At 41.7% G+C, this 15188-nt stretch overlaps 1 protein-coding gene across 1 annotated transcript in view; it reads left to right on the forward strand.

Annotated features, from left to right (window-relative positions):
• LOC101859207 (dnaJ homolog subfamily C member 10) overlaps positions 1–7390 on the forward strand; it is a 29115-nt gene extending 21725 nt beyond the window's left edge. The window contains exons 15-19 of the mRNA XM_035973053.1: positions 703–842; positions 1820–2021; positions 4969–5097; positions 6008–6091; positions 6825–7390. Coding sequence (XP_035828946.1) covers positions 703–842; positions 1820–2021; positions 4969–5097; positions 6008–6091; positions 6825–6842 — 573 coding nt within the window. The 3' untranslated portion in view covers positions 6843–7390. The remainder of the gene's footprint in view (positions 1–702; positions 843–1819; positions 2022–4968; positions 5098–6007; positions 6092–6824) is intronic.
• The last annotated feature ends 7798 nt before the right edge of the window (positions 7391–15188 follow it).

Genomic DNA, 15188 nt, shown 5'->3' on the forward strand with positions numbered 1-15188 from the left:
CTTGTTCCTTTTTGGGGGGTAGGGGCTCTTGTAGAGGGGGGGGGGGGTCTGTTGTTGGGGGGCTCTTATGGCCAAAAGGTTAAGGTGTTTGCTTCTCATTCAAAGGTCCTGGGTTCAAATCTGTGTAGCGGCAGAAAATTTTTCTTCGGCACTTATATGACCTTATTGTGTTGCAAGTGCTGTAAGACTCTTATGTTACCCCCCTGGGACAGTGCCACTGACTGAAGTGTCTTTAGACCATTCCCAAAGGGGGGGGACATTAAAATCTCGAGTTCTTATGCACAGTAGAATTGTAATTGTAAATGGGCTGATTCATCAATGTCATGCTCATTATGTGCCTAAACTGCAACAGGGAACTGCTGCTTTTTCTTTCATAGTCCTTACTATCTCATCATTTTCCTCTACTTCTTTTGTATGTTTGTCAAACTCTTGTGACCCGCTATTTTCTGGGTGCCTTGATAGTCGAAGCAGATTTTGTGCTGTTGAAGCTAGAGAGGTGAGCAAAGTAAGTCTGATTCCCTGTAAGGACTTCTCTGTTGACATCCACCCCTTGGCGCTCATATGACCTTATGCAGCGCTTTAAAACCTCTACTAAAACTAAAACAAAAGGACATGAAGGTGTATTTCGCCCAGATAGACTGTTATATGACCTAATTGTGTTTCAAGTGCCGTAAAGCTCTTATATTTGTCCCCCCCACCCAGATGCTGAAGGACACAAAGAAGGTGTATGTGGCCCAGGTGGACTGCCAGGCCCAGCAGAGCTTGTGTCAGTCGCAGGGCGTCCGCTCGTATCCACTGATGAGGCTCTACCCCACGGGCTCAACCAAGGCTAGCCAGCACTAGTGAGTAGTTTGTCTAATTGTGTGTACAGGGGGTCACTGAAGTAAGTGGTTTGTCTGATTGTGCATAGGGGGGGAGGGGGGGTGTGCTTGTGTCAATCGCAGGGCGACTGCTCTTACCCACCTATGTGGGTGGTTGGCGGGTGCTCTGGTGTGGTTTGGTTCTTCTTTCCTATAAAAAATCTATCGTCTGTATCTCCCGTCCTTCATTATTATGTTTGTTACTCTCTTGTAACACCTCTAATCTTCGGCACTGATATGACCTTATTGTGTTGCAAGTGCCGTAAAACTCTTACTAAAACTAAAAACTAAACTCACCCATTTATGCGGCTCTACACCACAGGCTCAACCAAAGGTAGCCAGCACTAGTGAGTAGTTTGTTTGTTTGTGTATACGGGGGGTCGCTGAAATAAGTGGTTTGGTGGGTGGTTGGCGGGTGCTCTGGTGTGGTTTGCTCCTTCTTTCCTATCAAACGTCTATTGGCCTGGTCTCTCCTCCTTTTTTGTGTTGAATTGTAAATGGGCTGACTTATCAATGCCATGCTCATACTGTCCTGGAACAACATATGGGGAACTGCTGCTTTTTCTTTCCTAGTCCTCACTATCGTCATTTTCCTCTACTTCTTTTGTATGTTTGTCACACTCTTGTGACACGCTATTTCCGGGGTGCCTTGATAGTCGAAGCAGACTTTGTGCTGTTGAAACTGGAGAGGTGAGCAGAGTAAGCCTGATTCCCTGTAAGGACTTGTCTGTTGACATCCACCCCTTGGCGCTCCTATGACCTTATGCAGTTGCAAGTGCTGTAAAAACTCTACCAGAACTAAAAATGTCATGCCTTGTATTCTCTCTCTCTCTCTTCATATCTGTGTATACTCTCTCTCTCTCTCTCTCTCTCTCTCTCTCTCTCTCTCTCTCTCTCTCTCTCTCTCTCCCTCAAAGTCCCTTCATTCCTTTTATTCTCTCTCTCTCTCTCGTCACCAGTAAGTACAACGGCTGGCACAGGGATGCGGGCTCCCTCCGCAACTGGGCTTACGAATTCCTGCCCAGCAAGGTGGTGACCTTGACCTCCAGCAACTTCCAGCAGCTGGTGCTAGAGTCGAGCTCCTCGTGGATCGTGGACTACTATGCCCCCTGGTGCGGTCACTGCCAGGTCTTTCGGCCAGAGTTTGAGCGAGTGGCAGAGGTGAGCGTTTCCTTGACCGTTAAACCCCTTTGTGAACAATGTGACGTGTAATAATAATAATAATAATAATAAATAGCATTTGTATAGCGCATATCCCCGCTCAACAGCAGGCTCTATGCGCTTTACACTATATTATTACCCCAGCAGACCACAGAGCACTCCGAAACATTCTCAGCTTCCCGGGAAGCATACAGTGCAAGCAGCTGATTAACCGCTCAAACACTAACAAACTGACAAGATCTTTCGCTGTCTATAGCCGGGTACACATTCCCACCTGGGTGAAGTGAGGAAAATTCGTGTAAAATGCCTTTCCCAAGGACACAACGTCGGGCCCCTGACGGGATTCGAACCCACGACCTTACGGTTGCGAGTCCGAAAGCCTAACCACTAGGCCACCGACGCCACATGTGTACCCTTCATCGTTTTTTTGTTTTTGTACAGGAAAAGAGCCAGGATGCTTCTTAATCCCTCCCCCCCTTCCCGGGGCGGTGCTACTGACTGAAGTGTCTCTAAGCCATTCCCAACGGTGGGATATTAACATGTTCTTATGCACTGTAGAATTGTCTCTCTCTTGCCCTTTTTAACTCCCAGTGGAGCATAGGCCATCAACAACATTTCTCCAGCGAAGCCTGTCCTGTGCATCCTTTTCTAGCTGTTTTCATGATGTCCCCGCCTTTTCCTTTTCGGCTTGTACCGCTCGCCTCCATGTCATTTTTGGTCTTCCTTTCTTACGTTTTCCTTGTGGATTCCACGTCAAAGCCTGTTGGCGGGTGCTCTGGTGTGGTCTGCTTCTTCTTTCCTATCAAACATCTATCTTCCTTATCTCCCCTTCTTCTTTTTTATGTTTGTTACTCTCTTGTAACACCTCTAATCTTCTGGCGCTCATATGACCTTATGCAGATGCGAGCGCCGTAAAACCTCTACTAAAACAAACAAAGCCTGTCTGATGATGCTTATCGGGGGTCTCCTCAGGGTGTACCCAATCCATTTCCATTTCTTCACCTGTATGTCTTCCGTTTCTGGCATTTGGCTTGTTCTTTCCCACAGTTGAGCATTTGTGACTCGATCGTACCACTTGATCCCCACTATCCTTCTTAATAATCTTAGACATCCATTTATGAAGCTCTGCAGACTCCTTACTGCTGATGCTGTGAGCCTACATGTCTCTGAACCATACAGTAGAACAGTCTTCACATTTATTTTGAAGATCCTCAGCTTGGTGTTCAATCCCAGTTCCTTCTATTAGACATCCATATATTCCTGAGGATGAAGAATGCTGCTGTTGCCTTTTGGATTACAGTAGTCTCCGCCTAAGATCCCACCGTTTATGATCCCGTTTCGCTTAAGATCCTGTTGTTTTAGGAAAACAGAATTTTTACTATACAAAAGTCACCCCTAAGATCCCGCTCTGATGGTCTACATTCGGCTAAGATCCCGCATTTCAGATCATAATTTGCTATTTTAAAAAAACGGGTGGGCACAGCCGATCAACCAAGAGTAAAAAGTTGATATCAATAGACTGTCCGTCGCGTCAAAGATCAGCCACTATCGTGAATGTGATCACATACATGTTGTAAAACTCGATGAAGCGATACAATGTTTGCCCCAGACGGGATCACACCGGGGTGTGAACTGACCGACGCGTTTGTTTTCCCCACGCATCGCACTCACACCTGAGCTCGCCACCTAAGCTTGCATCACTCGCTGGGTGAGTAGGGCCTACAAATTCGCTCCTGGCGGGATCACATCGAACCGTGAACTCCTCCTTGACCATTGCAGGAGTTGTCTCTACTCCTGAATTTTAATTGGTGCGTTCACAACGTAATGGTGTGTAACGACAAAGGCGGTTTGGAGGGGGGGGGGGCTCGGTCAGAGATGGAAAGCTATAAATTTTTGACAGGTAAAGAGGCGGGGCAACTGGATAATCGTAGATCCTGAGACTCATGATAGGATAATAAGTGAAAATGGCTCGCCTCATGCCACTATGCACCGTGATAGGTCATCAAGGTTAACCACTCTTTGCTCGTCATATGCCATAAACCCACCAAGGGGGCACGTCAGCTCATTGTAGAGTGGAGGGAGACCATTTTACCGATTGTGAGCCTTAACATGGGTCAACATAGATTCTTTCCTGGGTTCGTCGGTTAAGATCCCGGTTCGCCTAAGATCCCGCGTTTCCTTGCTCCCGAGCACCGGGTTCTTAGGCGGAGACTACTGTATAACCTTGTTTTCCTCGTCTGTTCCCCCTGCTTTGTTGATGACACTTCCCAGGTAGGTGAAGGACTCAACATCCACCAGTGGTGCCCCTTGCAGTGTGATAGGAACGTCAGCTGCTTTTCGTTTTATCCGTGTGAATATGGAGTTCAACACTACAGGAGAAAGTCCTGAGGCGATCTGTCTTCTGTTGCATCTGGGCTCGACTGTGAGAAAGAAGTGCCAAGTCGTTGGCAAAGTCCAACTCTTCCAACTGACTGGAAAGGATCCACTGAATGCCATCGCGTTGTCCTGATGTTGTCTGTCTCATTATCCAATCCCCTGCTAATAAAAAGAGATAGCAGGCATCCCTGTCTCACTCCTGTTTCTCTTCAAATGAGTCTGACCGCTGCCCTCCAAGTAAGACACAACAGCTCATTCCCTCATACATCTTCTTGATCAATCTCACGAACTTGTCAGGTATTCCTTGGTGGCGCATGAGCTTCCATATTGAATCACATACAGTAGAATTGTAAATGGGCTCTTTTATCAATGTCATGCTCATAACTGTGCCTGTACTGCACACGCGGAACTGCTTCTTTTTCTTTCCTAATCCTTACTATCGTCATTTTCCCTCTTCTTCTTTGGCGCTCATATGACCTTTGCAATTGCGAACACCGTTAAACCTCTACTAAAACTAAAACTTAACTCTTACTAAATGTGAACTTTCACTTCCTCTCTGTGTGTTGTTCAGGCCATCGAAGATTTTGCTAAGGCGGGCAAAGTGGACTGTGATAGCGAGCCCAACATCTGCAACAAGGCGGCCGTGAGGGCTTACCCGACCGTCAGGTTTTACAAAGGCTCCAAGCGCGGGGAGAGGCAGGTGAGTCTGATGTGGAGCATGATGCCTGTCACATGTCGCCCGTCATTTGTCACCTGTCATATGTCACCCATCATTTGTCATCTGTCATATGTCACCCACCATTTGTCACATGTCATATGTCACCCATCATTTGTCACATGTCACATATATGTCACCCATCATTTGTCATCTGTCATATGTCACCCACCATTTGTCAAGTGTCCCATAAAACTCTTACTATAACAAAACTAAGACAACACTCACCTTTGCTGGGGGTTATATGTCTCATGTCACTGTTTGCATATGGGGGGGGTGGTTGGAGGGTGCCATGAGTAGATCCTGCTTTCCTTCTGTCATTTCTGCCTGTCTGTTCTGACTGTCATTGTTTCAGTATGTTTCTCTTTACTCAAGCTTTAACTTTTTGCTTCCCCCCCCCCCTTCCCTCAGGGCAGTGCTACTGACTGAAGTGTCTTTAGGCCATCCCTAAAGGGGGGATATTAACTTGTTCTAATGCACAATAGAATTGTAAATGGGCTGATTTATCAATGGCTTGCTCATACTGTGCCGGAACAACATGGGGGGAAATGCTGCTTTTTCTTTCCTCATTCTTACCATCATCATTTTCCTCTACTTCTTTTGTATGTTTGTCACTCTCTTGTGAACTGCTATTTCCGGGGTACCTTGATAGTCGAAGCAGACTTTGTGCTGTTGAAGCTAGAGAGGTGAGCAGAGTGAGCCTAATTCCCTGTAAAGACTTCTCTGTTGACATCCACCACTTGGCGTTCATATGACCTTATGCAGTTGCAAGCGCCGTAAAACCTTCATCATCATCATCCAGTGCCAGATCTGCGACAGACATCGGCGATCATGGTTCTCCATTCGTAAAACCTTACTAAAACTAAAGACTAACTTTGCATCTGTTTCTTTTCAGCACGCCAATGGTTGGGACATTCAGAGCCAGAGTGCGGAGGAAATAATTAAATATATGAAGACTCACTCTTCCCGACCTCAAAAGGTGAGAGGTTTTTTGTGTTTTTTTAAGGTTGAGTTATCTTAAGAAGAGATGAAATGATTGCAATTCTTTATTCTATCACACTCATATATGATGTGAATAAATGACCATTTTTAAGTGTAAATATATGAACATTTCTATTTGTAAATAATGAACATTCCTAAATGTGAACAAATGAATGTTTCTAACGGTTGAACATTTCTTAAAACATAAGTTTAAAATCCCTTCCTGGTTATTCTGTGAGGATCGACTCCGTATTCCCTGTGTGGTCAGGTACATAAGGAAGAGAGCAGTCAAGATGGGTGGTTGGTGGGTGCTCCAGTGTGGTTTGCTCCTTCTTTCCTATCGAATATCTATCGTCTTTATCTCCCCCTCCTTTTTTGTGTTTGCTACTCCCTTGTAACACCTCTAATCTTTGGCACTTGTATGACCTTATTGTGTTACAAGTGCCGTAAAACTCTTATGGTGGGTGGTTGGTGGGTGCTCTGGTGTGGTTTGCTTCTTCTTTCCTATCAGTCATCTATCGTCCTTATCTCCCCTTCTTCCTTTTTACGTTTGTTACTCTCTTGTAACACCTCTAATCTTCTGGCGCTCATAATACCTTATGCAGTTGCGAGCGCCGTAAAACCTCTACTAAAATTAACTAAAACTCTTACGAAAGAAAAAGAGCGCTCAGCTATTTATTTATTTATTTATTTGTTGTTTTTATAAATGTGCTTGTCTCTGTATTTTTCAGACCAAAGATGAACTTTGATGAATGTTGCCACTTAGTGCCATGCCTCAACAGAAGAAGGAAGTGCAGCGGTCTTCCTTCCGCGCCTATGTTCTTGTTACAACTTCCGTGCTCCATGATATCTCCACAGTATCTGACTCTCTGCTCCAGACCCATCAACTTACTGCTGATGTTTTCACTCACTCGTGTGGGTGTGTGCGTGCGTGCGTGCGTGCATGCGCGACTGGGAATATGTGTGTGTGTGCGCGCTCACTCACACATGTGTGTGTGTGTGTGTGCGCACGCGCGACCGGGCATTTGTGTACATGTTTGGGCGTATGTGTGCGTGCACGACCGGGCATAAATGTGTATGTGCATGCATATGTTTGTGTGTATGTGCATCCGTTGTGTGCTCTGCTGTGTCCGTACGTGTGTATGAGTTTGCGTGGGCACCTGTACGTGTTTGTGTGTAAGTGTTATACGAAGGGGCACATGTGTATCAGTATTATGTGCAATGTCCACAGCTGAGGGAATGAAGTACCGTATCTTTGGTCGCTTCGGTAGACACGCAATAAATGTTTTTTGTTTTGCTTGTTAGTTGTTTTCGCTTCTTTTTTCTTTTTTTTTTTTTTGGTTTCTCTTGCTCTATGTTGAATTTTTATATATAATTTTAGCAGCATTTGATTTTCATCCCCCCGAAATATTGGTAATAATTACCTTATACACATTTATGTTGGTTGTCTGTTGTTTTTTTTTTACCTTAACTTGCTTTTGAGTTTATTCATTAGTGATATACAATGTCTAATATTTCTGTGATTTGCTTACCCCCACCCCTTATTTTACTGTTTTTGTAAAAATATATGTACTTATTTATATTAACATGTTTGGTTAGTGTGCACATGACGCGTTTTCTTGCCTTTGAAATGTTTAATTAACCAAATAGAATTTACGAGGTGGGTGGTTGGAGGGTGCTCTGGTGTGGTTTGCTCCTTCTTTCCTCTTAAACATCTATCGTCCTTATCTCTCCTCCTTCTTTTTTACGTTTGTTGTTATTCTCTTGTAACACATCTAATCTTCAGCACTTATATGACCTTATTGTGTTACAAGTGCCGTAAAACTCTTTACTAAACTAAACTAAAAATTTACGAATAACTTTGTTAGTGTTGGGAAACGGTGTTGCTTTTTTGCGTGGTCTAGGGATTTTTTTTCTGATTTTATTTTCCAGCTTCAGTTCTGGTTCCATATTGTCAGCGTCTGTTCATTCCACATTGCCGAGCATCCCAGATAAGGCCACGATTGGAAGAAAAATGTCAAGGGCCGTCTTACGATACAGTTTAGCTTTGTTTCATTATTCCCTTCGTAGTTTTTAATTGAAAAATAATACATGGCGTCGGTGGCCTAGTGGTTACTTAGGCTCGCGAACTCGCAACTGTAAGGTCGTGGGTTCAAATCCTGTCTGGGGCCCGACGTTGTGTCCTTCGGAAAGGCGCTTTACACAAATTTTCTTCACTTCGCCCAGGTGGGAATGGGTACCCAGCAATAGACAGTGAAAGATCTTGTCAGTATGTTAGTGTTTGAGCACTTAATCAGCTCCGAACACTGTATTCTCCCAAGACGAAAATGTTTCAGAGTATCCTAGGGTCTGCTGGAGTAATAATGTAGTGTAAACTATATATATATATATATTTAGTACACATCCCTGCTCAACAGCAAGCTCTATGCGCTTTACACTATATATATATACACCCACACACAAATGCTGTTTACTATTTGTTATTACTATTAAGTCATTGTTCTGATTTTGGCTCTCTTTTTCATTAAAAATTTCTAAAACTTCAAAAAAATGCTCAGGCAATTGTGGAATGACAGAGACAATAAGCAACGTCATTTCTTCACTTTTTGTTTGTGCTATCTTATATATATATAAAATGTATGTTGTTATCGATCCAGCAATATATATATACAAATATATATATATACAGTTATTCAGTTGTTCTGTACGCTTTGAGTGTGATTAACACCAAAGTTTAATGTTAAGACACCCCCCCAATCCCCACCCACCCTTAAAAAATGCGCCTCAGGCACTGATTAAGAAACAAATGTCTGAAATGTGTTTTATTTTGTACAGTTACTTTTAACAGGGCTGCCAAATGTCCGGTGGTTTCTCCGGGGTTTTTTCATCCGTTGGATTTGCAAAGAAAAGGGGAGAGGTTAGACAGAGAGAATGTGTTTTTGTTTGCTCTTTGAAAAACTTTACAAGGTTCGGTTTAGGTGAGATGTGATGCTCGGCTCATTTTCAGGGTTTTTTCCAAAATCATTTGGCACCCCTGTTTTAAGCTTATTTTATTTTTAGTGCTGCTGATAAATCAGGGTTCATGAAAATCCACCGTGCTCTTTTTAAACAATGTGTATTTTTATGTATTATAACGAGAAGATATTTTAATAGTTCAGTGGAATCTTAGTGAAGAACAAAGCAGTACTGGTACACAAGTGAGTGAATATTTTTCATGCTGTGTATTTTAGTTTGATTCATGAGGTATTTTGTCACGCAGTTTGATTCATGAGGTATTTTGTCACGCAGTTTGATTCATGTGGTATTTTGTCACGCAGTTTGATTCATGTGGTATTTTGTCGCGCTTGTCGATAGTATAACGTTGTGCACATGCTGTGTTAGCTGTAAGTCCACACAGGGTTACGGGAAGGTTAGTTTTGTGGATGGTAGACTGCACATTGGTACTTTTTATAGCTACATTTCACTTTCTTCCGAGAAGACGGTCCAAACATCTATCGTCCTTATCTCCCCTCCTTCTATTTTGTGTTTGTTACTCTCTTGTAACACCTCTAATCTTCGGCACTTATATATGGCCTTATTGTGTTGCAAGTGCCGAAAAACACTTGCTAAAACTAAGCGAAGACGGTCCGAAATTCCTTATGTGAAGGGTAGGTTCAGGATACTTATCAAAAGCGTATGTGAGGTGTGCTGACAAAATGAGTTACTTCTTGCAATCCAAGAATGGAGATATCGGCCGAAAATCTACGCTGGGGTCAGATTTCTTGATTTTCAATTGACGCCATTTTGTTCAAGTCTACCATGTCTTATATTATTCCATACGGTACTAGCAAAATGTACAAACTTCACCTATGAAGCTGATGTTTCAACATCCATGAGGCTGAAATGGTTGCTTTTAAGGAGAAGCGGGCTAACCCAGATTTCAGGGGATTTCCAGAAATCTTGACCTACTCCAGATGTGGGCTTTGCCCTACCTATAGGAGAAGTTTGATTTCTGTGGTGTGTATAATATTTGTTTGGTTATAGAGAAAACTCTCCTTGTCTTTTAAAGAAACTGAACAAAGGGCAAAAACCTATACCTTCGATTTTCTCAAAACAGCATTTTTTTCGTGATAGCCCTCTTGTGCTTAAAAGCGACTAAATCTAAGAAGTACATGTAACTCATTTTGTCAGCACACCTCACGTATTGAGGTTTTCACAAGAAGGATAAGGTAGTATACACTGCCTGTGATGATGATAATAGTAAAAGCTGTTGCATGCGTGGTATTGTTGATGATGTTGATGATAATGATATTGTTGATGTTCTCTTGCTTGACCTCAACAGCTGACTCTAGTGTCTTCCTTCTTCCTAATCCTAGCGATTTATACAGTTGAAGGAAAAATTACAACAATCAGTTTGAAAAATATTCCAACCGTGTGAAAGAAATGTGTCTATTATGTATAATATTAATAATAAGCTTGGGTATTTCAACAGGTTTTACCCAATTCTCCCCTGCTTTGATACAGAAGATGTTGGGAATCATTTAATCTGGTCCATGACTGGGACGCGTTTTGCCCATGCTTAGATTAAATAGATCTATGATAATCACTGTACTGTTTTCGTTTTTTTTATTAGAATGATATTTCTGTTACTTTACAGTATGAAGCAAAAATGAAAAATGACTAAGAAATTTATGTCAAAGCGTTGCGATCACCTTTTCAAGTTTTTTTTTTACACAAAAGAATTTTGATCACTATGTCATTAGTCCCCCACCAGGGCAGTACTACTGACTGAAGTCTTTTCAGGCCCTATCCCAAAGGGGGATCTTAACCTGTTCTTATGCACACAAGAATTGTAAATGGGCTGATTTATCAATGTCATGCACATACTGTGCCTGAGCAACATAAGGGGAACTGCTGCTTTTTCTTTCCTCATCCTTACTATCGTCATTTTCCTCTACTTCTTTTGTATCATGTATATCCCTCTCTTGTGAATTGTTATTTCCGGGGTGCTTTGATAGTCGAAGCAGACTTTGTGCTGTTGAGGCTAGAGAGGTGAGCAGAGTAAGCCTGATTCCCCGTTTGGACTTCTCTGTTGACATCAACCCCTTGGCGCTCATAATATGACCTTATGCAGTTGTGAGCCCGGTAAAACCTCTACTAAAACATAAAACAAACCAAAAAAAAGAATTTTGATCACTCTGTCATTCACTTGGTGCCTCTATTCATTGTGATCCGGTACGGATCAGAATACTTGAGTTCACAATGACTTTGGTCAGTTTAGTCAGTGAAGGTGGGTGGTTGGAGGGTGCCACTGGGAGGTCCTTCTTATAAATTGCCCCTCTGTTGTGTCCGTCTGTTTTTCTCGATAATTCCATCGCACTAAATGACCATATTGTGTGAACGTGCTACATGTATTCTTTACTCAAAAAAACCCCGAACAATACTAATAGTTAATGAATGCCGAATTGAAACCCAGAGCTATGATATTATGACACAGAAAAAGTGTTATGCGCAACATTGGATGCATATCTACAAACCTTATGCTAATCAGTTGGGGGGTTTTTCTTCATATGCATATTATATTTTTATGCTTCCATTTTATGATATATACTTTTAATTATTGTATGTTTTGATGAAAATTTTAATTTATCTTCAGTGAGTATACATTTATAAAGCTGCCAGTTTTGAATATCAGTGAAATTATACCATTATTGTATTGTTGAGTCTGGCCAGTGGTATTCTCTCTCTCTCTCTCTCTCTATCTATATATATATATATGTATACATTTTGTGTGTTTCATTGTTGATATGGGGGACGGGGGGGGGTTGTTATTTTGGAAATTTTGAATTTCGTTTATACAAGGGGTTAATTTTTCCCAATCATTTTCTTCAGCCAGATGCCTGATGAACAGTACAGTTGGCGGGTGCTCTGGTGTGGTTTGCTCCTTCTTTCCTATCAGACATCTGCTTTTTCTTTCCTCATCCTTACTACCGTCATTTTTTCTCTACTTCCTTTGTATGTTTGTCACTCTCTTGTGAATTGCTATTTCCGGGGTGCCTCGATAGTCAAAGCATACTTGGTGCTGTTCAGGCTAGAGAGGAGAGCAGAGTAAGCCTGATTCCCCATTTGGACTTCTCTGTTGACCCCTGGGCGCTCATATGACCTTATGCAGTTGGGAGCGCCGTAAAACCTTACTAAAAAAATTAACTAGAGCAACAGGCATGTCACTGGCTTTGATTTTGAGAAACATTGTAATCCTCAGATTTTGATTTATATGCCTAGAACATGTTTTTGATATTGTAAAAACGTGACATATCATTAAGCATAAAATATGTGCTGTAACTGAGCTAAAGAGTTGCACGCAATGTATGTCGCTGCTCACCTATAAATAATTCTATCCCCTATGATGAATTGCATCACAGCTGAGCAAATTTATTAAATTTGTGTCATACTTTATCGTCATCATCATATAATGCCTCATTTCTGTTTTCTTTATCACTGTCATGGTTCAAGAACTGTTGTATCGTGGCGTCGGTGACCTAGTGGTTAGGCTACCGGACTCGTAATCGTGAGGTTGCGGGTTCGGGGGTTCAAGCCGCGGGCCTGACGTTGTGTCCTTGGGAAAGGCACTTTACACAAATTGTCCTCACTTTACCCAGGTGAGAATGGGTGCCCAGCCTTAGACAGCAAAAGATCTTGTCAGCATATTAGTGTTTTAGCGCTATAAATGGCTGCTTGCACTGTATGGTTCCCAGGAAGTTGAGGTTGTTTCAGAATGCTCTCAGGTCTGCTGGGGTAATAGTATAGACTGTCAAGCGCCTAGAGCTTGCTGTTGAGCGGGGATTTGCGCTATACAAATGTTATCTGTTATTATTGTATCATGTTTATGTTCGGAAAAGAAAAAAATAGATTTTGTATGCTTTCTATTGATTTCTTCTCTGCTGGGATACTGTACCCTTCTCTGCCCAGGTGGTCCCTGACACAGGGAGGGTCAGAAGCTTGCCACCTCTTTGATCTAAATTTAAGGACAAACGGGCTAACCGAGATTTCGGGGGTTTCCAGAAATTTTGACACCTACACCAAAAGTGGGCATTGTCCTTCCTTTAGGAGAAGTTTGGTTTCATTGATGAGTAGGCTATATTTGTTTGGTTATAGAGAAAACTCTCCTTGTATTTTAAAGAAACTGAACAAGGGTCCAAAAACTTTTCCTTACATTTTCTCAAAACAGCATTTTTCGGGATAGCCCCCTCGTGCTTAAAACCAATTATGTTGATAGAGGTGTCTACATTTCACAACCTCAGTGCTGTCTTGTCGTATCTCCATTTTTAATAACAGTGAATACAGTTCTTAACAAAGAGTGAGCTTAAGAAGAAGTCACATTTTCACAGTTTTAAAAAAAAAGGAGACATGACAAGAAAGCACTGAGGTCACGATATGTGTGTGTGTGTGGGTGGAAAAAAGTCCCAGCTGTCGTCAAAGCTATTTTTGAGCAACGGGGGAAATTTGAAAAGGCCAAAAAACTCGTACCTGGCCAAAGATTTAGTCCCATCAAAAAATGCACATTGAACCATTTCTTAGTAACATATTGAAAGGATTTTATATTTTAAGTCTAAGTATTTTATATTAATTATTTTTGCAGCCTATTATACTTCACCAACGGTTAAGAATATACTAGAAAATCTTTTTCTTTCTCCAAAGAATATTACCCTTTTTCAATCAAAATTATTGACGTCTGGGACCTTTCCCAAAGTGGGGAGGGGGGGGGGGGCATTAACAGACATTGTGCTGTTGAGGCTAGAGAGGGGAACAGAGTAAGCCTGATTCCCCGATTGGACTTCTCTGTTGACATCCACCCCTTGGCACTCATAAGACCTTATGTAGTCGCGAGCGCCGTAAAACCTTACAAAAACAAATGGGACCTTTCTCCAGGCTCATGCACATTTTAACGTTAAGAAAGAAATTTCCGTCTGACCTGTCCCCGTAGTTTAATGCAAAAAAAAAGAAATTATACAAACTGAGCCCAAAAATGTGAAATTATGCGATTCTCTTAATGTTAACAAAGAATGAGGAAAATAATAAGAATTTATTTTTAAAATGATCAAATTTTGCTTAATTAATGATGCGGGGTGCATAAAACCGCGGGGACAGCCATACTCTTGTGATTTTTCATCGTTTGTTGAGGGTAGATGGCAAAGTGTCTGTCAGCGAGTACTTTTGTACTGTGTGTATTAAGTGTACGTCTGGTGCAGTATCTCTACACTCTACATGTACTACAGTACTTTTCAGTGGTACATTGAAGTAGATCTATCTAGGTTTATACTTTTTCTTTTTTGCGGGTGGTTGGCGGGTGCTCTGGTGTGGTTCTCTTCTTCTTTCCTATCAAACATCTATCGTCCTTATCTCTCCTCCTTTTTTTCTTGTGTTTGTTACTCTCTTGTAACACCTCTAATCTTCGGCACTTATATGACCTTATTGTGTTGCAAGTGCCATAAAACTCTTACTAAAACTAAACTTTTTGTTTGGGTTTGTTTTGTTGTTTTTTGTTGTTGTTTTTTTTGGGGGGTGGGGGAATGAATATAAATTTTGCTTTGAGGGGGAAAAAATGAGATTGTCTGTATGTATTATCATCTTTGGGCTATGGGAAGGGATTGGGGTGAGACTGAGAGTGAGAGGTCATTTTATGCTTTGAAGTAGGGTTTTTATTTTATCCCAAAGATTTTTTGCTCTCTTTTATGTACTGCACTTCAAAGAATAGTCATTCCAGACTTGGTAGCTGTAAGCATGATTGATGATTGATGATTGCCTATGTGTGGAGTGCACTTTGTAGCTGTTTTCTTTTTCCTGACCTTTACAACTTGTTATGCATAAATTATTTTCTGCAAGTCTGAATTCATTTGTCTGTAAGTGACTCGACAAGGACAGTATAATAATGCTCTTGTGAATGTTCTGTTGTGAGATTTGTGAATGTTCTGTTGTGAGATTTGTGAATGTTCTATTGTGAGATTTGTGAATGTTCTATTGTGAGATTTGTTAACGTTCTGTTGTGAGATTTGCTAACGTTCTGTTGTGAGATTTGCCAGTGACTACACAATCATTTGAGATTTATGAAGTGCTGG

The sequence above is a fragment of the Aplysia californica genome, unplaced genomic scaffold (genome assembly GCF_000002075.1).
Source record: "Aplysia californica isolate F4 #8 unplaced genomic scaffold, AplCal3.0 scaffold00972, whole genome shotgun sequence".
Taxonomy (NCBI): domain Eukaryota; kingdom Metazoa; phylum Mollusca; class Gastropoda; order Aplysiida; family Aplysiidae; genus Aplysia; species Aplysia californica.